Source organism: Erythrolamprus reginae, chromosome 2, assembly GCF_031021105.1.
Source record: "Erythrolamprus reginae isolate rEryReg1 chromosome 2, rEryReg1.hap1, whole genome shotgun sequence".
Lineage (NCBI taxonomy): Eukaryota > Metazoa > Chordata > Lepidosauria > Squamata > Dipsadidae > Erythrolamprus > Erythrolamprus reginae.
In genome coordinates, this window is record NC_091951.1 from 118,965,860 (window position 1) to 118,991,742 (window position 25,883).

The 25,883-nt window shown below is 40.5% G+C and overlaps 2 protein-coding genes across 3 annotated transcripts in view; one reads left to right on the plus strand and one right to left on the minus strand.

Moving 5' to 3' along the window:
- Window positions 1–630: 630 nt before the first annotated feature.
- On the minus strand, window positions 631–19,593 carry GNPDA1 (glucosamine-6-phosphate deaminase 1). The gene is made up of 7 exons (XM_070739335.1): window positions 19,448–19,593; window positions 13,612–13,741; window positions 11,905–12,006; window positions 9,591–9,773; window positions 6,897–7,081; window positions 4,277–4,451; window positions 631–1,123 (listed from the first exon to the last, which is right to left on the minus strand). The coding sequence occupies exons 2-7, from the start codon at window positions 13,733–13,735 to the stop codon at window positions 1,029–1,031; spliced, it is 864 nt and encodes a 287-aa protein (XP_070595436.1). The 5' UTR covers window positions 13,736–13,741; window positions 19,448–19,593; the 3' UTR covers window positions 631–1,028.
- Window positions 19,594–25,192: 5,599 nt separating this feature from the next.
- The window catches only part of NDFIP1 (Nedd4 family interacting protein 1), a 31,018-nt gene continuing 30,327 nt past the window's right edge, over window positions 25,193–25,883 (plus strand). The window contains exon 1 of one of the 2 annotated variants that reach the window (XM_070739336.1): window positions 25,193–25,677. In XM_070739336.1, coding sequence (XP_070595437.1) covers window positions 25,615–25,677 — 63 coding nt within the window. In that variant the 5' untranslated portion in view covers window positions 25,193–25,614. The remainder of the gene's footprint in view (window positions 25,678–25,883) is intronic. The other variant, XM_070739337.1, reaches the window with a different exon arrangement.

Below are 25,883 nucleotides of genomic sequence, written 5' to 3' on the forward strand. Positions count from 1 at the left end.
TGGGAGTTGAAGTCCAAATATCTTCAAGTTGCCAAGGTTGGGAAACACTGACTTCTTAGAGAACAGAGAAGAGGGTAGTATGTTTTCCTGCACTCTTAGAAGCTTTTCACTGTAATATACCTTCCAGATTGAATTGCAATTCACAGAATTCCTAGCAAAAGTCAATCAGATTGGGAAAAGATATCTTGGGTAATAATGAAGAATAAAAACCAAGAGCGGATGCTTCCTCACATTACATAATTATACCACTTTAGAAAAATCTGATATTTCTGCATTAAGACTTGATTGAGCGCCAGTAGATTGTCTGAAATAGCACCTAGACTTATATAGCGCTTCACAGTGTTTTACAGCCCTCTCTAAGCAGTTTACAGAGAGGAAGCATATTGCCCCCAACAATCTGGGTCCTCATTTTACCCACCTTGGAAGGCTGAGTCAACCTTGAGCCTACTGAGATTCGATCTGCCAAACTGCTGGCAGCTGGTGATCAGCAGAAGTAGCTTGCAGTACTGCACTCTAACCACTGTACCACTGAGGCTCTTTCATTTGTCTCCCCATCCCAGTTTCTGAAAAGGCTACGTTTTCATGAAATCCAATTGTTTCCAATTCTTAACCAAATAAATATACCCCAAATTGTTTGTAAACATTTATGTGTTTAATATGCAAAAAAGTAGTGAAAAGTTCATATCCTGCAGATTTTTTTTTCTACACAAAATTGAGATTCTAATGTTGACATCCCCACCTCAGAAACTCTTACAAACATTAAAAAAGAAAAAAGAAGAAAATGAGGTTGCTGTTACCTCATTTGGTCTACATTCTTTTTAAAACAGTGGGAAACTGATGTGTAATTAGTCCTGAGTGGCTTAAAATTGCTGGATGCAGTTGCATCCCTACGCCTACACCTGGTAAAAAAACGATGCTTTTCGATAATTGAGCCCAATAATGTATTTTGTATATTGAAAGGCTGCTCTCGCTCCAATGTCTTGTAATGGTACCAGAATGGTACCTATTTAGCCAGTTGCTCAGAGGGACTAGTCGCTGTAGGCTTTTTCAGATTGACTTTCTGCTCCAACTTCTTTCATGCTGTAGAGCGGATCCACTAGTTTGTTGTGAACAAGCATCAACCCTGGTTAAAGGAAACAAAAATAGTTTAATTCTTATGTAAATGTCATATTTTATCAAGTAATAACTTACACTTATTTATTTATTTATTAAATTTGTATGCCACCCCTCTCCATAGACTCTAATCTCAGGAGGGAGCTGGTTCCAGAGGGTCAGGGCCACCACAGAGAAGGCTCTTCCCCTGGGACCCACCAAACGACATTGTTTAGTCAACGGGACCCGGAGAAGGCCAACTCTGTGGGACCTAATCGGTCGCTGGGATTCGTGCGGCAGAAGGCGGTCCCGGAGATATTCTGGTCCGATGCCATGAAGGGCTTTATAGGTCATAACCAACACTTTGAATTGTGACCGGAAATTGATCGGCAACCAATGTAGACTGCGGAGTGTTGGTGTAACATGGGCATACCTGGGGAAGCCCATGATTGCTCTCGCAGCTGCATTCTGCACGATCTGAAGTTTCCGAACACTTTTCAAAGGTAGCCCCATGTAGAGAGCATTACTTGTAGTAAGTATATTTGAATCTCTGAGTTAGTAAACTGGAGACCTCAAACCTTTCTCCTCTGGGGTCCCTGTACTGACTTGCCTAATGTTTTTGGTATCAATAGCAACTTGATAGTACCCACTACCACCATCCGTCTTCCAAGAAAATGTCTAACCTGGTATTCTACACTTAAATTTGTGTGTGTATGAAAGTGTGTGCACTGGGGGAAGGGATTCTCGCAACTGGCTGTATTTCTGGTATATGAAAATGAAATAATGGAAGTTTTGCTACAGCAAGCACCAGTTATAGAAAACGGAGACATGGGATTAGAACTATCAGACATAGGACAATGTAATGAGATACAGAAAAATAAAACTTTGTTAAATAACTCCCCCTCCCAATAGAAAATCACCTTAAAAGTTAGAATATTAACTTTATACATATAAAACCAATTCAGAAGACCACAAAACAGTACTTTATCTATTGCAGAGTCCACAGACTTCCAGATTTATCAAACATTCAAAATTCAAGAGATTACAAAAAATATATGTTGATGTATACTGCTCAAAAAAATAAATGGAACACTCAAATAACACATCCTAGATCTGAATGAATGAAATATTCTCATTGAATACTTCGTTATGTATAAAGTTGAATGTGCACAATAGCATGGGAAGTTGATTGTCAATCAGTGCGGCTTCCTAAGTGGACAGTTTGATTTCACAGAAGTTTCATTTACTTGAGTTATATTGTGTTGTTTAAGTGTTCCCTTTATTTTTTTGAGCAGTGTATTTGAGATGAATACAACATTTATTTATTCAATTCAAAACTTCAAAACATGAAGTGCATACAGTCATGGATGTAAACAAAGATACAAGAAATACTGGAATGAAGCACAGAGAGATTAATTAAACAAACAAAGCTTTTTGCCTGTATCTATTTTTAAGCTATAGTCTCAATTTCAGAGGATATGGCACGTATCTGTAAATATGCATTCTCTTTTTTTTTACGAGTCTGTTTATTGCGTACTTTCATACACTTTCATTTTCACACTAAATTTGTAAAAGCAAAACTTGGCTTCTTTAAAAGTAGCACGCTGGAGAGAGAATGCAGCCAAGTCAGACTCAGCTATTTCTCCATTTCTCCAATGTTCTGACTTTTAATTTTCTTTAAATAGCTTTTCTTCATCTGCCTTTGCTTTATGTGTCCCAATGTTGATTTTGTTTGACACAAAAGGAGGACTGTTTTCTTTCTGGATGCAGACTGGCATCACGCCAACATCCTGTTTTTAATTCTTTTCCTCTTAATATTTTTGAATGTTGTGTCTAGAACAAGAAGAATACAATCCTTATAATCTTAAGATAAAGCACCAATGTGAAGGAGTGGGTAAGATATGTGACTAGGACTGGATAGGCTCAAGTTCAACAACTCCCCCGGTCATGGAAACACTCCAGATTACTTTTAGGTCTCCTGGTATCTCCCAGCCCAAACTACCTTGTGAGAGTTCCTATTTGAGGAATAACCAAAGGAAAATCACTAGGACAGATTCTTTGAACTTTGGGGGGGAGGGGGAGGCAAGATACAAATCTAATGTAATCATAATATACAGTCATTTAGTTGGGAGAATCTCCATGTTAGACAACACCCATTGTCTAACACTCCAAAACGTGTAACAATATGGATATATATCATTGTTAAGAGAATGAAGTGAATTGGAACTTAAAGACAACAGTATTGAGAACTTCGGTTCCAATGCTGATAATAGTTGAGGAGACTATTTTATAAACGGCCACCTGAAAGCTCCTTCAGTTAATGCGCTGGCTAAGAAAAGCAGTGCCTTAATAAGATATGTGAAGCCAATAATAGTTTTAGAAAGCTAGTACCATCATATCTGTTTGTATCTTCCTGCAGATATTTCATTGTTCATTGTTGGTGAACACCAAGATGGTGATTGTGGTGGTTCAGTGGCACTTTCACCAACATCTGTACTTGTTATACACCACGATACTAGAGAGGTAGCACAAATAGTTGCTTTTGTTGCTTTTTAAATAATAATAATAATATTAATAATAATAATAATATTATTATTATTATTTAGATTTGTATGCCACCCCTCTCCGAAGACTTGGAGCGGCATTATGCATTTAATGGCTTGGGTCCTTGGTGCTGTTTTTTATCTATTTAAAGATTTCCTTCAACTGGATTCTGGCTCAAGGAAATTTAAAGAGAAGACATGATTGATGGCTAAAAGATACAAACATGTCACTTAAAATGGTGAAAAAACAGATTGAAAAAATAAAGAATCTGATTTCTGAAAAGGATAAGACGGAAGGGCAATATTGAAAATGTTAATCTAAATAAGCCAAAAGCACTTACAGACTTGTGGAAGCTCTTCAGTAAGAAAATATTAAGAAATAGTGGAGAAACCAACAGGACAAGTTTGTATTACAAGTTAAAATCTCCCAAGGTACTCCTTGTAGTTAAAAGCATGACCGTCCCAAATTGTATTTGCAACTCCAGATACATTTTAACTGTCACCAAAAGAGGTAGCAGCTTCATGGAGGATTTTTACAACATGTTTTGTTGAGTTGAATTGCCAAACATTACTGCTGTGTTAGTGCCTGCTTATATTCTAGACATTTATAGACTATTTTTCAGATTTGTAGAACGATCTACCTTGAAAATACTTCACAGTTTTTACTTTAAGTTCCAGAGTAGCATCGTCATCACATATAAAGATGGTTTGGGGATGTTGCTGAAACGCAGAAACCGTCCACATGTGGTTCACCCCTTCTTCAATTGCTTTATATAATGCAAAGGCTTTATGGGCTCCTGTGATCAGAATCATAACCTGAAAGAGAAGACATACAGGAAACACAGTTAGGCTTTTGATGGCAAGCATCATAAATACTAAATGGTCCTTGCTATCCTCAACTACTGGTATGCGTGTATTTCAAGTTGGGAAAAAGACATGTGCACCTACACCCATAATGCAATGCCTTTCCCATGTGCATGCGCACACAACCCCTCCCATTCTGCCCCCCCTTGTGCACAGGGCTCCCTGGAGCCTCCGGAGCCTGTCGATGACAATAAACTGATTCCAACTGATATTTGGGCCTTCCGGAGGGCAGGGGGAGGTCGTTTTCGCCTTCCCCAGGCTTCAGGAAAGCCTCCCCTGCCCTCAGATATGGCTCCGTGTGTCCCCAGATATGAGGTGCCCTCACGTGCCCTCAAATAGTGCCATAGGTTCACCGTCACAGGTCTAAGACACTAATACCTGCATGAACTAACTTAAAACGTCCAATTATGTTTTTCAACACCGGAGAACTTTTTCAAAAGAATAAAAGGGAGAAGATAATTGTAATCATTGGAGCTATGTGGAATTCTACTTAACAGAAAATCTGGGGGTAAAACATGAAGATCAAAAATGAAAGGAGAGCCCCATGTTTATAGTAAGTTTGTAAAAGGACAGCTTGCTTTTAGTTATATCAGTTTAGAATAGAATAGAATTTTATTGGCCAAGTGTGATTGGACACACAAGGAATCTGTCTTGGTGCACATGCTTTCAGTGTACATAAAAGAAAAAGATACATTTGTCAAGAATCATGTGGTACAACGCTTAATGATTGTCATAGGGGTCAAATAAGCAATGAAATAAATAAATATTTATATTCTGTTTATATTGTACAGTTTATATAAACTACACTTTATATTCTGTAGTTCTACTAGGAGCTAATTTATGAATTGTACAGATTCTGTGTCTTTTCAGCAGAAGAGTCTTGTGTTACTATGTAAGAATGGAAAGCCTCCGAATGAAATTTTGCTGTTTTACAAAATTCCAAATAAAAAGCTAAGTATATGAAATACTAGATTTATTGCAGCATTCATGAAGCTATTGTATATACTGTAGTCAGTTAATGTCCTGATTTCATTTTTGGAACCTTGGAAATAAAATAGGGATTTGCAGACCTCTTAAAGGATTCTGAAATCATTACTTACAGCTCAGTGCATTATCATTGTTGATAGGTAAAAGGGTAAGAGAATTGATACTCATCCTGAATTTTTTCTACATGCTGTCCATTTTTCAGCTACAACTAGTTTGGTAGGTCTGCTAGGCCAGTGTTTCCCAACCTTGGCAACTTGAAGATATTTGGACTTCAACTCCCAGAATTCCCCAGCCAGCGAATACTGGCTGGGGAATTCTGGGAGTTGAAGTCCAAATATCTTCAAGTTGCCAAGGTTGGGAAACACTGTGCTAGGCAAATAAATATACCAACTTTTAGTTCATCAATGTTTATTAGTACATCTGTTCTATTCAAGTACTATATGAATGGTAAATTTGTTATGTTCCATAGACTTATTTATTGTGCAACAGAAAACTTCCAATAACACAAACAAGAAATAAGTTTGTAAACTGCTTTAACTGTTTTAAAAGCAGTTCGTTTATAGTCATCACTAGGTTCATTTGTATCCTACACTACAAATATCAGAGAAAGGGACCAAAGGAACTTCCCTCAGTAAATTGTGCACCATACTCAATGTTAACATGCATGTGTAGACACCAATTAACACTACATGATCTATACCTAAATAGGAAAGGTCAAGGATTTGTTTTGAAATACACTGCTCAAAAAATAAAGGGAACACTTTATTTACGGAATATAACTCCAAGTATTAAATGAGAATATTTCATTCATTCAGATCTAGTATGTGTTATTTGAGTGTTCCCTTTATTTTTTTTGAGCAGTATAAATAAACTTCCATATTAAGTACCAATCCACATTCCAACAAACTGCAACAGATTTAAATAGCAGTGAGGATTATCAGGAGATTAGAAAATCCTATGTAGAAAATAAAAAGAAATTGAAACGCAGACCTTGAGAAGATGGCCAATGAGCACATATAATAGCATTCTTCAAATACCTGGGAGGATATAACACAGAAGATAAAGAATCTCCATTTCCCAGGATTGCACAAGAGAAAAATTAAAGATTCCAGTTTTAGGAAAATAGGTTGTGGTTGAAATGTAAAAAAATGTCCCAGTAACAGGAGCATTTTCATATTATAGCTGATTACTGAAATTAGCTCCACTTTACTGGATCTACTCAAGTAGGGTTGATCCAGACAGTTGAATTTTGATTACTGTTCTGAAAAGGAGTTGGACTTTATGGCCAACATGGTCCCTTCCAGATCCAGTATTCTATATTAATGAGTAACCTAGAAGTCTTTTCGGACAAGCTGCTTGTTTCATATCCCCCTCTGTCTCTTTTCTGGCGGTAGCTATTATGCTTCTAACCTCTTTGGCATCCATGACTGTACCTACTCCAACGGTGAGAGCCATTGTGGGCACTTTGGAAAGGTCACCTTCAAAGAATCTAGCATTAGCCAATATTGTGTCCATAGCTAATGTCTTCACTCTTGTTCTGGATACCAAGCTTGACCCTGGTTCATTGAAGGCAATATGACCATCTGGACCAATACCTGCAGGGGAAATCATTATAATTGATTGATAGCTGCTAAACAGTAAATATGCCTTAGGATTAAGTACCTCAGAATAATAAGTGCCTCATTTAAACAGATGTTTGTGAATGTTTCTTTAGGCCATAATACAGACAGTAATTGTCAAAACGTTTACATTACTGCCAAATGTCTGAAAAAAGAACATTCCCTTAGAAGAATTAGCAACATTTTTGGCAAGAGGATTAGATCAATGAAACTGGCTGCTCTAGCAATCTTCAGCTAAATGTATCAATCAATGATGCTTCCTCCCAAATGGGTTTCCAAATTCAGGGTTAAGTTCATAATCACAGAACCTTTCAAGATATTCAACCCATCCCCAAAATGACTCAACCAAGGACTTTTATACCCACCTACAATATTTCAATTTGCTGCCTCATTAAAGTTTAGTCTCATTGCCAATAAAAAATGTTCATCTTCCCTGATGCCACATAACATCTCATTTGGTTAATTTTATATCTTGCCTTTTATTCTGGAGCTCAAGGCAGTAGAGAAAGAACTTACTGCCTCCCACCTTCCTCTTTTTCTCAAAACTCTGGAGGTAGGTTGGGGTGAGAGTCAGCCAGTAAACCTCCATGATCAAAAGTGAATTTTCAGATAGATCTCCCTAATGCCAGTATAACACCTCATAAAAAACCCTCTCACAAATGGTATAGGTATTAGGGCCTTATCTGTTTATACCCGCATCACCTTTTGAACAAAATCCAGTTTATTTGTTCATTTAAAAAAATATATTACAGTTGTTGCATAAAAAAACAAAACTAGAAGCACAGCTGGATTTTTTTAAATTAAAATTTTTAATTGATTTTATAGAAAATAAACACACACACAACATACAACAAGTGCTCTGTGATTGGTGCCCACCACCAGACAAACATTCACACTCCACCACCATAATTGGAGGTGTTTCTCATATATACTATTTTAACTCAAGAGCAAAATATCTATTTACATATTATAAAGTGATTCCAATTTATTCCTTGTAGCTTGGTCTCGGATTCTACTAACCAAATATCGTCTTACCTTGTCCCATCGTCCCATCAGTTGTCACAAATCAGTTTCATTAACCAAATTCATCCTTTTGTCCATAATCTCAAATTGAATATGATCTACCATGTACCGGTACCAATTTTGCACATTGTTCATTTTGTTGCATCCTTCCAACCCAAGACTATTACCACCTGAGCGCTTTCTATCGCTGCTTGTTTTATTTCTCTAAATTCTCCCATCGCATTACTTTTGACTAATACTGCCATTTGCTTGGTAATTATCCATCGTATATTTAACATCCTATTAATATCCTCTTGCACTTTTTGCCAAAAGTTCTGCACTACTGGGCATTCCCAAAGCATGTGCACAAACACTCCTTTATCTTGACACCCATGCCAACAAGTATTTTTAACATTCTGCTGGAAATATGCAAGTTGAACGGGTGTGTAATACCACTTATGTAATATTTTCCTAAACCTTGTATTTCCCTAACCCTTGTATTCTTAATTTTCCTTATATTCTCCACTATATTGTTCATCTCTTGCACATCTACTTGTATTTCACTCTGCCACCATTTAGTCAATCCTTGGGTCACATACCCATCTGACTGCACTAACATCTTATACAGTATATATTACTTGCTTGTGCCTTGATACCCTCACTTTTTTCTCTTATTATTTTCTCTAACTCTATCTCCTCCCTAGTGCTTCTTTATTCTTCCTTTCATTCATATATTTGCATATTGCATTTATTTGTAGCCATCTTCCCTTACCCAACCACCATTCTATAAGATAGCTGGATTCATTAACTTCTTTATAAACATAATAATATATATACAATACCACAAGTAGATTATTTCTTCAAGCAGTTACAGACAGCAGAGAACAGTTATTTCAGTGGACAGAGAGTACAGAGTGGACTTAGGCTTTCAATTTTGATTCTCTGCACAGACTCAGTAGTGGTTAGCTCCCATTGGCTGACTTAGTTGCTGTGCTGATTCATTGGTTGACCTTGTTAACATGGCTCTCCCAGTCCATGAATATCTTAACAAAAATCCCGTTCTATCATTGTTATTCCTGTTTTCTCTTTTGAGTGTAATTTTGAAAAACATTACAGAGATTAATTTAGCTTGAAACATGACCACAAGCCTGTTCACAAAGTCTTGTTTTATATAACTTTGATGGATATAACTTAATATTTAAGTCTGATTGGCAGCATCAAAAATATCTCCCTTGAAATTTGGGGACAGACTGAATAACAGATTTGGAATGCAATTTAGGTTATTTTATTATTGTTTATAAGATATAATATATGGATATGGGTTGGCATTGAAAGTATATGGGTTGTTATGTATGCTTTTTAATGTGGAGAAAAATAAAGAAAAACTAAAAAAAAATATTGGATGTTTTGAAGTCGTCTGAAAGCTGTGATGAATCCCCCCTCTATAACTTCACTCCTGCTTCCAATGCCTTTGAATACTCACCCCCAACAAAGAGTTCTATTCCTCCAGCTGCTTTTATTTTGTCTTCAAAGGCATCACATTCTGCCTGTAAATCAGCTGCATTCCCATCCAGAATATGAGTGTTTTCAGGAGAGATGTCAATGTGCTTGAAGAAGTTATTCCACATGAAGGAATGGTAGCTCTCTGGATGTTCCCTTGGAAGACCTGTCAGAATAGTGTGTTAGCATGGGATTGCTTTTAATTCAGTTATTTATGTCTCATTTTTCCATCCATAATATTGAAAGGACAGCCTACAACAGCTATAACATAGTAGGAAAAGTACCTGTTCCAGGTAGCAGAAGGTTTTAGGTATAGCCATTGGCAATTCCACTTAAAAGTGATTTAGTAGCAAGCTGGGAATGATAGCTTGCTGGTCTCTTACAGAGCATCTGCTAGCTGCAACTGTGCAGGCAGAACTAGATGAACAAATGTTATGCCTTAGAATAGATTAACGACGTATTTCTATGTTGTAGCTTGGTGACTCAAAACCTGAACTGTAAAAATTCTTATAGGCCTAGAAATATAAAAATAATAATGATGTAATCTATTTCCCACCACAATCAAGATGGGATACACAGCAATCCTTCCTACAGGTTTCCCCTATGCCAACCCTGAGAAGTAAACTAAAAATCTCTACGGTAAACCTACTCTACACTTGAGCAAGTGTAGCCGTCAGGCCAAAGCCATCGTTTGAGTTGGAGGCTTTGGCCTGCCACATAATAGGCTGTAGAATGTATTAGGACTGTGGGAATTTAGGAGGGGTGGTTGCATGAAGGGGGAGAGTACCAGCCATAAAAAAACCCTTCTAGATATTCAAGGTCATCCTTTGTTCAGTATCTGCCCAGAAGTTGATGGGAGGATCAGACACGTTGACAAAACCAGAGGGGACCATGTGATGAACTTGTGGGTGTGGGAACGCGAAGAACTTGAACCTGGGTAGAAAAACCCACAGGACTTCCGATTCAGGTTTCTCCAAGATGTTACTAACATGGCTCTGTTAATAAATCAGTACTTTGAAGAAGGCCATGCCTCAGACTCTGATTTAATTCTCGGATGCTATTTGGAACCTTGACAGTAGTTATATCCTATAAAAAGCTACAGCTGCTCAGAAATTTCCACAGAAACGATTTGGGCAGGAAAGATCAAGCTTGTTTCTCAATCTGTCCCTCAACAATTTTTATCAGAATCAAAGAAAGAAGAACCATCCTAGCCTCCTTCTTACACATCAATCTGAAAGTGGTAGAGGCAAAAAGAGTCAGCTCAGGACTTTCTCATCCTTAAGATGCTTTGAAAGATCTTAGGTGCCCTAGCCTGAGTTAACCATTCAAAGTGCTTGTTTCATCCTACTACACTCATTTGCCTGCCCATTGTTTTACACAGATGATACCTAAAAGAGAAAGATTAAGAAGTTTTCACTTTCAATAACTATATCTTATAGTCACTTTCTATAAACAATCCCATAATTTATACAACAGTCCTTTAAGATAGATCTATTATCTGTATACTTGCTAAGAGAATTTATTTATTTATTAGATTTGTATGCCGCCCCTCTCCGAAGACTCGGGGCGGCTCACAACAATAATAGAAACAATATAACAGTGAAACAAATCTAATATTAAAAAAATAAAACATATCTAAAACCCCAGCAATTTAAAACCATGTAACACATGCCAAACATAAAATATAAAAGCCTGGGGGAGGATGTCTCAGTTCCCCCATGCCTGGTGATAAAGGTGGGTCTTGAGTAATTTATGAAAGACAAGGAAGGTGGGGGCCGTTCTAATCTCTGGGGGGAGTTGATTCCAGAGGGCTGGGGCCGCCACAGAGAAGGCTCTTCCCCTGGGGCCCGCCAAATGACGTTTGGTCGATGGGACCCGGAGAAGGCCAACTCTGTGGGACCTTATCGGCCGCTGGGATTCATGCGGTAGAAGGTGGTTCCGGAGGTATTCTGGTCCAATGCCATGTTGGGCTTTAAAGGTCATTATCAACACTTTGAATTGTGACCGGAAACTGATCGGCAGCCAATGCAGGCCACAGAGTGTTGCAGAAATGTGGCTGAATCTAGGGAGCCCCACAATGGCTCTCACGGCCGCATTCTGCACGATCTGAAGTTTCCGAACACTTTTCAAGGGTTTACTTCTGCTCAGATGGGTTACTGCTAAATGGTGATCTATGTGTTTAGGGCTCAGGACTCGCCAAAGTACAATAAATTTGTCTTTACTTGTATGTAACGAAGAAACAAGAAATGGAAAAGATGACAAGCCCCCCTACAGCTTTCAATGTGAAGGTGACTCACCTACATATTCATCCATATTGAAGGTTTTCACATATTTGAAAGAGAGATCTCCATTTTTACAATATTCGATCAGTTTTTTGTAACATCCTAACGGGGTACTTCCTAAAGAGAGAGAAAGCAATACACCATCCATGAAAACAAAGGTTGTTCTGCACAAAAGGCATTTATTTAACTGACAACTGAAATGGTTTATGTGACGGCAGAAACAATGGTCCAAACATGTTCTTCAGCTCAGAGACAGCTTCATCAAGATCTTCAAAACTGGACTGGCATTCACTGCCCGTGACCCTTTCTTTGTTGCTAATGCTGAATCATTCTTCTGAGGATTGCTGATGAATGCATGCATTCATCATGTAATTCATGAAATGAATAAAATTCTTTTTATATCCCCTCTGGAATGATGTAATAGACAGGAATTTGGCATCAGTGTTACTACTGAATGAGTTCTTTACTATGCAAATGGTAAATGGCCAAAAATAGTAGAGGACTCAAACACAGGTAGGATTCAATACTACAGCGCAAGAGAATAGATTAAAATAACAGGTAGTGGCAAAGGATGCAGTGATCCAGAAATAGAGGGCCAGAGAAAAGAACAATCTCATCCTGATTCTTAGTTACAATAAATCTTATTAATCTGACAGTAAACATCAGCACAGGGACCTCGTTCCCATCAATAGCAATCAATGAGATGAAACAACAGTTAATGTCCAAGATTAAATTATTAGATTTCATGGAAGATGTTAGTGCAGTAGTTAAAGCATCCGGTTAGCAACTGGGAAACTGAGTTCTAGTCCTGCCTCATCATGAAGCCCGTTGGGTGACCTTGGGCCGGTCACTTTTTCTAAGCCCTAGGAAGGAGGGAATGACAAACCACTTTTGAAAAATCTTGCCAAGAAAATTACAGAGCTTGGCCAGACAATCTTTGAAAAACAGACACGATTGCACATTTTAAAAAAGGAAAGGAAAAGGAAAATTTAAAACATCACAATACTGTATGATGTCTTTGTTGGAAAAGATAGGCACATGCATTTTGAAACAGGATACATTTCATTCCAACTCCATTTCTAACCAGCAACACAGAGTATGGCTTGAGTAAATTCTTTAATATCATAGAGGAAAAAGTGAACATGTCACAGGAATGATTAACGGGAGCTTTGCTGGGAATAGTGAGTTAAAAATAAAATTAAAAAGGCATCTAATTTCATATACCGTTATAGCAATGCAAGCATTGTTATTATGATGAAAATTGTATGGACTATTAAAACAGGGTGGACATTTTATTTTTTTACTTGCTTACTGATCTATCAAACTTTAATGTCAAAAAATAGGTAAAGTCTGCTCAGCCCATTAGCAAACTATCTAGCCAGACTTGCTATGGGCATCTAATTGTGAGAATGTTCATGTCAGATATGTGTAGCCTAGGAGTAAAGTGTATAAAAATCTGCTGAATTTGTATCCCAATTAAATGTCCATGTGTTCAAACAAAGCTCTTAACAGATTATTTCCATGTAAAGTTTTTCTTCTAAATTTGAAAAAACAAACTGCCTTCCTAAATATTAGTCACCTTATAATCATTGTGACAAACATCCTGTGTAAAGAATGACAGCTTGATCATAATAACACCGAGACAGTCTTTTATCTGAATTAGACCAGAAGTAAATTATGACTCCATAGCTCACCTCCTACAAACTGAAGTTTGTAACTTACCAGTGGGAAGTCCAAGAGTGAAATATTTCTTTGGTCCTGGATTAAACTGGATTATTCTGTTTCTAATGTACTTTGCAGCCCATTCACTGGACTCATTGTAATTTTGTAGGATTATAAGCTTCATTGTAACCTGCAATTTTGGTAAGAATGTTCCGATTATACTTTTCAATTGTAGGCTAAACATGTGAAGGCAGGGTTGGCTACTTACGTAGATATAAACATTACAGGTAGTCCTCTATTTACAACCGCGATTGTGCCCAACATTTCTGTTGATAAGTGAAACACTTGTTAAGTGAATTTTGCCCCATTTTACAACTTTTGTGCCATAGTTGTTAAGTGAATCACTGCAATTGTAAGGTTAGTAACATGTTTGTTAAGTGAATCTGGCTTCCCCATTGACTCTGCTTGCCAGAAGTTTTGCAAAAGGTGCTTGAGTGACCCCAGGACACTGCATCCATCATAAATACAAGTCAGTTGCCAAGCATGTGACCATGGATGTTCTGTATGTGTGACAAATGACCATGAGTCCCTTTTTTCAGTGCCATAGTAACTTTTGCAACAACTACTAAACAAACTGTTGTAAATTGAGGACTACCTATACTGTCTTCAAGTCTTTTTCTATCTAAGAGCTTCTTTCTCCCCCAAATACTTGACAGATCTGTTCATTGTTCTGAAAAAAGTTAAAGAGCAGCACAACATTATTTGTGAAGGACCTTTGGTACTCCCTGAGCGTAGTTATTTTATTGCAGACTTTTCATTATCAAAATTAGGCAACATTATCCACTAGCAAGTGGAGTTTGCTCTCATTTTATATTCTAATGCAGGAGTGTCAAACTGGTGATCCCCCAGACCAGATCCATCATGTGCAGGCCACACCCACTATGCTCTGCAAAAGCAAAAAACTGTTGCGTAATGCAATCGAGTTTGACACCTGTGTTCTAATAGCTTGCCCTATTAGAGTGGACTTGGGGGTTCTTTGGTTGGGCTGTTTACTTTGGCAGTTCTTATTTGTTTGTTTATTTATTACTGTGATTTGTATGCTGCCCAACTCCATACAGACTCTGAGCAGCTAAACTGTAAAAACAATTATAAAACCCTTAATTCACAAACATATATAGAAACATAGAAGACTGACGGCAGAAAAAGACCTCATGGTCCATCTAGTCTGCCCTTATACTATTTCCTGTATTTTATCTTACAATGGATATATGTTTATCCCAGGCATGTTTAAATTCGGTTACTGTGGATTTACCAACCACGTCTGCTGGAAGTTTGTTCCAAGGATCTACTACTCTTTCAGTAAAATAATATTTTCTCATGTTGCCTTTGATCTTTCCCCCAACTAACTTCAGATTGTGTCCCCTTGTTCTTGTGTTCACTTTCCTATTAAAAACACTTCCCTCCTGAACCCTATTTAACCCTTTAACAGATTTAAATGTTTCGATCATGTCCCCCCTTTTCCTTCTGTCTTTCAGACTATACAGATTGAGTTCATTAAGTCTTTCCTGATACGTTTTATACTTAAGACCTTCCACCATTCTTGTAGCCCGTCTTTGGACCCGTTCAATTTTGTCAATATCTTTTTGTAGGTGAGGTCTCCAGAACTGAACACAGTACTCCAAATGTGGTCTCACCAGCGCTCTATATAAGGGGATCACAATCTCCCTCTTCCTGCTTGTTATACTTCTAGCTATGCAGCCAAGCATCCTACTTGCCTTTCCTACCACCCGACCACACTGCTCACCCATTTTGAGACTGTCAGAAATCACTACCCCTAAATCCTTCTCTTCTGAAGTTTTTGCTAACACAGAACTGCCAATGCAATACTCAGATTGAGGATTCCTTTTCCCCAAGTGCATTATTTTACATTTGGAAACATTAAACTGCAGTTTCCATTGCTTTGACCATTTATATAGTAACGCTAAATCATTTACCATATTACAGACCCCTCCAGGAATATCAACCCTATTGCACACTTTAGAGTCATCGGCAAATAGGCAAACCTTCCCTACCAAACCTTCCCCTATGTCACTCACAAACATATTAAAAAGAATAGGACCCAGAACAGACCCTTGTGGCACACCGCTTGTAACCTGTCTCTGCTCAGAATACTCGCCATTAACAATAACTCTGATGTCTATGCTTCAGCCAGCTTGAAATCCACTGAACTATCCAGGGATTAAGTCCAATCTTCACTAATTTATCTATCAGCTCTTTATGTGGAACCGTATCAAAGGCTTTGCTGAAGTCCAGATAGGCAATATCCACGGCACCACCTTGATCCAACACCTTTGTGACATAGTCAAAGAACTCAATGAGATTAGTCTGACACGATTTGCCTTCAGTAAAGCCATGCTGATTTGGGTCCAATAAGTTATTGTTTTTTAGATGCTGATTTGTCCTCTTTTTGAGTAGAGTCTCCATCATTTTAACTACAACTGATGTCAAGCTAACTGGCCTGTAGTTACCAGCTTCTTCTCTACTGCCCTTCTTGTGGATAGGCACAACACTGGCCATTCTCCAATCCTCAGGGACATCTCCTGTTAACAGGGATTGGTTAAACAAATCAGTCAGGGGGGTAGCAATGACAGATCTGAGTTCTTTAAGAACTCTTGGGTGGATGCCATCTGGACCCATTGCCTTATTTATCTTTAATCTTTCAAGTTCTTCTAAGACATTAGCTTCTAAGATCACTGGAGCTGAATCGGTACAGCTGGAAGCAATGCTATATCCCTCTATAGTATTATTTTGTAAGGTGTCTTTTGAGAAAACTGAACAGAAGTAGCTATTGAAATGGTCAGCGATCTCCTTATTCCCATCAATGCATGTATTATTCCCGGTACTAAGCTTTGTGATGCTGCAGTTTTTCTTCTTCCTATCACTAATATATCTGAAGAAGGTTTTATCCCCCTTCTTTACAGATTTTGCTATTTCTTCCTCTTTTGAGGCTTTAGCAGCATATATTATCTGTTTCGCCTCCTTCTGTCTCATTTTATACACCTCTCTATCAGCTATACTTCCAGACTCTTTATACCTCCTATAGGCAGCCTTTTTTTCATTGACTATAGCCCTTACATCATTGCTAAACCATAGCGGTTTCTTCTTCCTTTTACCTTTAGTTACTTGCTTTACATAAAGTCTTGTGGCTTTTAAGATGGCCTTTTTTAATACAGTCCACTGGGTGCTCGCTCCTGCCAATTTATTCCTCCCCTTTAATTCATTATTTAAATATTCCCCCATTGCATTAAAATTTGTTTTTCTGAAATCCAATACTTTGGTTGCAGTATAGGATTGCTCACAATCAGTTTTTACATCAAACCACAAACATAGATGGTCACTGCAACCTAAATTTTCTCCCACCTTGACCTCTGAAACTCAATTCCCATTTGTAAAAACTAAATCTAGAATATTCTCCCCTCTAGTTGGTGTCTTAACTAGCTGTGCCAGAGCTGCTCCTGTAAAGACCTCTACTATATTCTTACTTTTGCATGTAAGGGCACTGGGGATATTCCAGTCAACATCAGGCATGTTGAAATCACCCATAACCACAATATCTCCCTTTACTGCCATTTGGGTAATTTCATCCATATCAATTCAACAATTATAAAACAACAATTAAAAACAATAACACAGCTTTAAACGTTCATCTGTACGGCCGGGATAAGATGGAGCCATCCACCAGCTCCAGGCCTGCTGGAAAAGCCATGTTTTTATGGCCTTCCATAAAGCCAGGAAGATGGGGACCGTGCAGATCTCAGGGAGAAGTTGGTTCCACAGAGCCTGAGCTGCCACAGAGAAGGCCCTCCCACATGGTCCCACCAACCGACACTATCTGGCTGAAGGAACCTTGAGAAGGCCAACCCTGTGGGACCTAACTGGCCACTGGGAGGTATGTGGCAGGATGCGGTCCTGTACATAATCTGTTCCTAAGCCACGTAAGGCTTTAAAGGTAATAACCAACACCTCGAATTGTATCCGGAGACCTATTGGGAGCCAATGCAGCTCACGGAGTGTCGATGTTACATGGGTGTACCTAGGAATACCCATAACAGCTCACGTGGCTGAATTTTGGACCAATCGTAGTCTCCGAATATTTTTCAAGGGTTGCCCCATGTAGAGCGCATTGCAATAGTTGAGACAAGCACGTTTCTTGCTTTGTGTATGGTTTGCTTCTTGACTGTTGGTCTTATGCTAATCTTGGTGTTAATATCTGCTCATCTGGGTGTTGATTGCTGATGAGGAAGTATTCTGGTCTTTCTGTTATCATGTGCAATTTTAACATTCTACAACTTGTCCTCTTCCCTGTCATTAAAATTCACACATTACACAGAAAGGATAGTGCTCCTTGAACACTGAAGACATAAAAATGCATTAGTTTTTAGCAATGTCATCCATGCCTCATGGCTTTTGTGCAAATGTAGACCTTACAGCTATCATCAGCATTGGTTAAGTACCACACTTCCTTTCAAAAATGAATGGATTAGAAAAGCAGCAAAATCTTTTATGCAATGAGTCTGGTTAAATTGACTGTAAAAGTTGCTGACATTGTAAGAGGAAAGCTGGGCTCCAAAATCCAAAAATCAGAAGGGGTCTGGTGGCACTGAAACTGTACATATTAATAAGTTTTTGTGATCAGAAGGATGGACAGATAAACTGAGGTAGGATTTTAAATTGAGCTATGGTGAAAGAGAGGGAAGACACTTTTATACATCCGAACTATACTGTTGTTTCTGTGTGTCTTATGTGGTGATGCGCATAATTTTGTATTTGTTTATTTTGTCATGATTATGTAGTGTATACTGGGATCCTTTGGTGGTGATCCCTTGAGAGCTGCATGCAAAATTTTATTCTAATGTATGTCTATCAGTTTACATTCAAAGTGACAATAATTTTTTATATTCCTATTCCAATTGCATTCCATTCTATTCTATTCTGGGTTTTTTTCAATTTTATCAATTGAAAGCTGTTGTGTATTAAACACCCATTTGTGTTTGTTGAGATCTTCCGGCTTGGCCTGAACATCAAGCAGGAGTCTGGTAACCCTGAACCAAGTTGTGGGTCAGGAAAGCTTAGACCTTTTAGTAAAAACAGGTTAGTCTGAAAAAGTGTTCCTTGATTCTTTCTAATAATACTATTGCATAGAGAAGGTCTCCAACCTTGGTATCTTTAAGATTAGTGGACTTCAACTCCCAGAATCCCTCAGGCATCAAAACAAAAAGTGTTCCTAGATTCCTTCTAATACTATTGCATACAGCAGAGTCTCCAACCTTGGCATCTTTAAGACTTGTGGACTTCAGCTCCCAGAATCCCTCAGTCAGCAAAGCAAAAAGTGTTTCTAGATTCCTTCTAATACTATTGCATAGAGCAGAGTCTCCAACCTTGGCATCTTTAAGACTTGTGGACTTCAACTCCCAGAATCCCTCAGTCAGCAAAGCAAAAAGTGTTCCTAGTTTCCTTCTAATACAGTAATACTATTGCAAAGCTGGCTGAGGAATTCTGGGAATTGAAGTCCACAAGTGTTAAAGATAGCAAGGTTGGCGACCCCTGGCATAGAGATTGTTAAAAGGAAGGAGGCCGAACGGGATCATTGGGGGGAAAGAAGTCACGAGGCTTCACGAAGATAGGAAAGCTAGAAGCGGAGCAAAAGAGGAAGGAAGTTGCCCAAACGCGCTCTGGGAAGGGGCCGGAGGGGGGGGGCAAGAGGCGCAGCCACTCCGGGGGTTTAAAGCAAGCCCTCCTGCGCCTATGCTTTTCTGGCCTGCGACCACGAGATGCCTGGAAAGCACTCCTGGGGTGGGTGGGGGTCGCTACCCAAGCAACCTGCCTTGCCACTCACCTCTCCTCGGCGGCCACTCGCTCCCACTTAGGCCCGCCTCCTCGTGACCTCATCCCGTCACATGAAAAATAAAACAAAAAACGCTGAGCTCGCAGGGCTCCTCGAGTGTCCCCGCCCCCGGCGGCTTCCTACGCTCCTCCTACTTCTCCCCGGACCCACACAAGAGGCGCCTTTGCAGCTTTCCAAATGGGTTGTGGCGCTTCTACTTGCTCGGGGATTTGAAGATTCTCCGGGCAGCTTTCGGGGTTCCACCTCTGGCAATCCTGCTATTTTCCGGGCCTCCTGGATTTACTCCTTCCCGGAAAGTTAGGAGGCATCCAGATTGGTGTTTTGCGACTGTCCTGTCTTCTTTTAGGAGGGCGTAAATAAATTCCCATCGTCTACATGGAGATTCTCAGTCCTCCAGGTCAGGGTTGTCCCAAAGGTCCCTTTTTCAAGAGGCAACTGGACCCCCCCCCCCGGTTTTCTTTGAAGACGTTTTTAAGGTATTTACACCTCCCCACTCCCAATATTTCCTTCCAAGCGAGTAAGTTATCTGTGTACCAATTTTGGTTGAAATTGCTCCAGGCACTCCAGAGTTATGCTGGTACACACACACACATCCTTTTTTATATATATAGTGTCATGTAATCATTGCTGTGCTGGTAAAACAGTGATGGCTGGTTAATAGAATAAATCACTGATGAGGAAACAGTGGATGCCTTTAAATACACCAGTAAACACACTGACTAAAGCTTATTCCTGACCTAGGTAAATGAAATCCCCAGTGTATCCTCAGCTTCCACAGCTGATCAGAGATTTTAATTCAAGAATCACCAGTTATGCCCAAGCAGCAAGGCAATTTCTGGGCCAAGCTGGGCCTGAAATTCAGTTGTGGTCTTTCTATAAGAGGGAGAAGGATTTGTTTGCAGTGTTCCCTCTCATTTTTTGGGGGGGGGTGGGCGGAAAAGTATAGTGTCTGAGCGGCAGTCCCTTCAGGACTGGGCGGCACTCTTTCCCTCTCACTCTTTCCCTCTCGGCTTCTGGGCAGGTTTGAAAAACTCTGAGTTGATGATGATTTTTAAGTGAGCCATTGCTCACTGCTCAGCTTAGAGGGAACTATGTTTGTTCTGTTTTTTGTTCTGTTTATGTTGACTTGCTTGCTTGTTACTGTTACTACTTGTATGATTTATATATTGCAAGTTATTTTTGTAAATTCAAATTTAAAAAAGTAATTAAAAAATTAAAACAAAGAAGGAGAAGGAAAAGGCTTTTGGAACGTAGCTTGCTATTTCACTCCTATCTTTGAGAGTCATTTATTTTGTGGGGGTGGGGGGGGTGTTCAGTCATGAATGTCAACTGTTAGGATTTTTACATTGTTATATTGCACATTGTTACTATTATTGTTGTGAGCCGCCTCAAGTCTGCGGAGAGGGGCGACATACAAATCTAATAAATTATTATTATTATTTTAAAATTAGAGTTAACAATAAAGTATCAAATCAAATGTCAGATTTGTTGCATTTGGTCCAGGGATGGCAGAAAAGGTGATTTTCTTATAAACTCATAGGGCTTGCCACAAAAACTTTGTAGTGTTGAAGCTGTCGGCAATGTGTTTTTTATTTATGTTATCTGTTTGTCAGTTATGTATAAAATAGCAGGTATTGGTATAAACATAAGCAAAGTAAATACAGGTAAATTGAGGACAATAGGATAGTAAAACAGGGGTGGTGGGCACAATGGTGCGCTTATGCACACCCCTTACAGACCTCTTAGGAATGGGGCGAGATTGACTGTAAATAGTGTAAGGTTAAATTTGGTTTAAGTTTGGGGAAGAAACCACAGAGTCAGGTTGTGCATTCCAGGCATTGATCATTCTGTTGCTGAAGTCGTATTTTCTGCAGTCGAGTTTGCAGTGGTTTACATTAAGTTTGTATCTATTGTGTGCTCGTGTATTGTTAACACTGTCTTTCAAGACCTTCCTCTGCTTTTGTATTCACTGCTGTCCTGTGATATCATTTCATGGCCAATTGAACAATTTTATTTAATGCCTAAAGTGCTGCAGGTTTTCCAATTTGCTATCCCTTTGACAATAACACACCATAGTAGAATGTGAGTTCATTATTTTTATTTTTATTAAATTATGTGACTGCATGTTTCACAAATGCCGCAGGAAAGAGCTTTACATTTACTATGTAGTATTGGGAGAGTCAAAAATAATGCCATTTTATTTAGGACAGATATAATTACCAACACAGGAACATGTAGCATACATCAAAATGAAGCTGGTCCGCTGTGAGTCACAATTTCTCTCAATATAGTAATGTTCCATCTTTGAATGAGAGCATGTATCCCTGTCTCATAAAATTTAGTTGACTGTTCTTTGAGCCACTTCTTCACTGCAGTTTTCACTTCCTCGTCACAGTAATAACTAACTTTGTTTGAGACGTTCAGTGCAGACATTTAGTCAGTCTTGTGTTTGGTAGTGGGCACACACTTTTAAAAAATCAAGTGATTTGACAATGTTGTAAGCACTTCCATGGCTCACTCCAAGGATTTCTGCCAACTCATCAAGAGTTATATGCCTGTCTTCTCTGATCAGAGCATCTGCTTTTGCTTTATTGGCAGGATTCACAGAAGAAGACGGACGGATGGCCAGAATAGAGTTCATCAGCTACGCTCACAGTTCCCACCTTTTCATCATTCAGACAATGGACCCAGCTGCATACATTGCTATAGTCTAAAGCAGTGTTTTTCAACCAGTGTGCCATGGTCAGGTGTGCCATGAAGAAGGAAGCTCAGCTTCCGGTGTCACAACTTTTTGCTGAGGGCGCGGAGAGCAAAAAGCTGCGAGACTGGATGCTGAGCTTCCTTCTTCGTGCCTTCCAAGTTTTCCGGCAGCTACTGCACCCTGCCCAGCTGGAGCTTCCCTGGCGGCGGCAGGGGAGCTTTGGGGCCTGGCAGGAGGGCACAGGCAGCAGCGGCACTGAGCAGTAGTTGCAGGGCAGCGGCTGCGAGCGGTCGACTCGGCAACAGCATACATCATGCCGGCAACAGCGGCATTGGGCAGTAGCCATGGCGGGGCGGCGGCAGGGTAGTTGGCTGCGAGGGGGAGCTCCAGGGTGGAGGCACCGAAGGCGGCGTCTGGACGTGTTGCTTGACGCAGTACATGCTGGTGCTGCGGGGCTGGCACTGGCCCGCTGGCTGGACCGGGATGGAGGTGCCAGCCCCACGCCCATGCCCAGCACAGCATCAGCATGTACGGCATCCAGCAACATGTCCAACCGCCGTCGTCGGTGCCTCCGCCCTGGAACTCCCGCTCGCAGCTGACCGCCCTGCCGCCACCCCGTGACTACTGCCCGATGCCGCTGTTGCTGGCATGGTGTACAAGAAAGAAAGAGAGAGAGAGCAAGAGAGAGAGAGAGAGAGAGAGAGAGAGAAAGCGAAACACAGAGAGAGCAAGAGAGAAAAAGAGGGGGGAGAGAGAGAAAGAAAGCAAGAGAGAGAGAGAGAAAAGGAGAGTAAGGGAGAGAGAAATGAGGAAAAAAGGGGAGAAAAAAGAGAAATGAGAAAATGATTGAAGCAGAGAATGAAAGGAAAGAGAGAGAAACAAAAGAGAGAGAGAAGTGACTTTTGTTTTAAAGCATATGATAAAAAGCACCCAAGAATAAGAGAGAGAAAACCCCCAGCCCAAACCTGTTTTTGGAAATGGTTCAAGAGTGTGTGTATATATACACACAATGGGAGGGGGGGAGAAGACAGGGATGGAAAGAGTGTCTTAGAGTGTCATTTTGTGTCATTTTGGTTGGTGGTGTGCCCCAGGACTTTGTAAATGTAAAAAATGTGCTGCGGCTCAAAAAAGGTTGAAAATCACTGGTCTAAAGTATTGTCCTCAAACACATTTTGTAATCCTCTGTGAATGTTCACAGGGGTTTTCCCCTTAGCAATAATGAATTCTGTCACTGTTCTTTGTTTTTGATGCAAAGGTGGCAGTCATTTTGAATTTTGACTCAAAAGGTTGACTCATCCTTCCAGGGTCAGTAAAATGAGGGCCCAGATTGTTGGGGGCAATATGCTTACTCTCTGTAAACAGTTTAAAGGGGGCTGTAAAGCACTGTGAAGCGGTATATAAGTCTAAAATGCTAATGCTATTCTAATTTTCCTTGTGAGTCTACAAACCTAAAAAGTAAGAAACAAAATATTTCAGAACGTAAGTGATATAATCAAGACAACTAGACACAAGAACAGTTTTTTCCCGAACGCCATCACTCTACTAAACAAATAATTCCTTCAACACTGTCAGACTTTTTAATAAATCTGCACTTCTATTCTAGTAGTTTTTCTCATCATTCCTATCACCCATCTCCTCCCACTTAGGACTGTATGACTGTAACTTGTTTCTTGTATCCTAAGGTTTTTATTAATATTGATTGTTTCTTCATTGCTTATTTGACCCCTATGACAATCATTAAGTGTTGAACCACATGATTGTTGACAAATGTATCTTTTTCTTTTATGTACGTTGAGAGCATATGCACCAAGACAAATTCCTTGTGTGTCCAATCACCCTTGGCCAATAAAATTCTATTCTATTCTATTCTATAACTGGGGAAAAATTCAGGTATTTTTATCAAAAACGTCACCTTAAATAAAGAAAATGGCATTACTTTTTGACTCACCCTCGAACATTAAAATGAAACAAATTTAGGCTATCCAATCATGTCCCTAAAAAGTCCGTCTCGGGGAGGGCTTAACAGAATAACAGAGTTGGAAGGGACCTTATAGGTCATCTAGTCTAACTCCCCCCATGCCAAGCAGGAGACCCTACACCAGTGATGGCGAACCTTTTTTTCCTTGTGTGCCGGAAGAGGGTGGGTGGGTGCTTTCACACATGTGTGAGTGCCCACACTCATAATTCAATGCCTCGGGAGGACGGAAACAGCTTACCCCACTCCCCAGAAACCCTCTGAAGACCAGAAATGGCCCGTTTTCCAACTTCTGGTGGGGCCAGTAGGTTCGTGTTTTGCCCTCCCCAAGTTACAAGGGCTTCTTTGTAGCCATGGGAGGGTAAAAATGCCCTCCCCCATCCCACCAAAGGCTCCCTGGAAGCCAAAAATGCCCTCCCAGAGCATCTGTGCCTGTAAAAAATCAGTGACTGGCATACACATGCATATTGGAGCTGAGCTAGGACAATGGCTCGTGTGCCAGCAGATATGGCTCTGCATGCCACCTGTGGCACCTGTGCCGTAGGTTCACCATCACTGCCCTAAACCAATTCTGACAGATGGCAGTCCAATCTTTTCCAGTGATGAAGCTCCTACAACTTCTGAAGGCAAGTTGTTCCACTGGTTAACTTTCAGAAAATTTCTCCTTATTTCTAGCTTGAGTCTCTCCTCGATCAGCTTCCATCCATCCATCCATCATCATCATCATCATCGCAGCAGCAGCAACAACAATAATAATAACAAAACAACACTAATAATAATAATAATAATAATTTATTAGACTTGTATGCTGCCCCTCTCCGACTCTAGGTGGCTAGACAATTATTCCATGTCTGGCCTTCAGGTGCTTTGGAAAACCCTCTCTGTGAGAGACCCTCAAATATTGGAAGACTGCTATCATGTCTCCCCTGGTCCTTCAACTTGCCTAGATTAGCACCGTTTCCGCAACCCTTCTTCACATATGTTTTTATTCTTCCAGTCCCCTAATCATCTTGGTTGCTGTTTCTCTGCACTCTTAGAAGATACCTCTCCCCACCCCCTTCCTTCGGATGAGAAAAGATCAGCAGACAGAATTAAGAAGATCTTGCTGGGGACCGTTAACCACCAACCTCTGCTGAGGTCCGGTGGATTTTCCCCTTTAGATTGCTGAGTGGCTGAAAACGCCGAGCGGAGGAAGAACCGGAGGAGGAGGAGGCAGCGCGTGACGGCTTGGAAAGGAGGGAAGGGGCCGGACCTTCGGCAGGCAATAGCGGCAGGGAGTTCTCCGGGTGGCCGCTCCCGCCGCCTTGTTTCTTCAAGCGTCGAGCCCTCCTCCTCCAAGCCTAGCACCGGTAGCGCCCTCGGGGGGAAAGGAAGTGTCCTCAAGCCGTCCCCGACGGGCCTCCGCCCGCTTCCTCAAAAGCGTTCGGCGCTCCAGGCAGGTCCCCCCTCCTTCTTGCCCTCGCTCGGTTCTTCCCCAGCGCTATGGCGGCGGCCGAGCCCGGCAGCAACGGCGGCGGCAGCAGCAACGGCGGCCGATACCAGCAGGTGAGGAAGCGGCTCGCAAACCGGGCAAGGCGGCTCACGCGAGAGCCGCGGTCTCTTAGGCCCGCGGCGGAGCGTGTTGGGGGGGGTGTTGAAAAAGCTCCCTCCGGGCTAGAAGGCAAGGAAGCCCTAAACGCCTCAGTCGTGTCCTCCCGCCTGCCCCCCCCCCCCAATAAGAGATGTTGTTTTTTCTTTCTCTCGTTGCTTCC

Coding starts and splice junctions, on each gene's coding strand:
- GNPDA1 (XM_070739335.1), bottom strand. CDS start 13,735: ATGAAGCTTATAATCCTACAAAATTACAATGAGTCCAGTGAATGGGCT. Junction 9,774..11,904: donor CAATATGGATGAATATGTAG/GTGAGTCACCTT, acceptor CTATTCTGACAG/GTCTTCCAAGGGAACATCCA. Junction 1,124..4,276: donor AACTGTGAAGTATTTTCAAG/GTAGATCGTTCT, acceptor TCCTTTAACCAG/GGTTGATGCTTGTTCACAAC.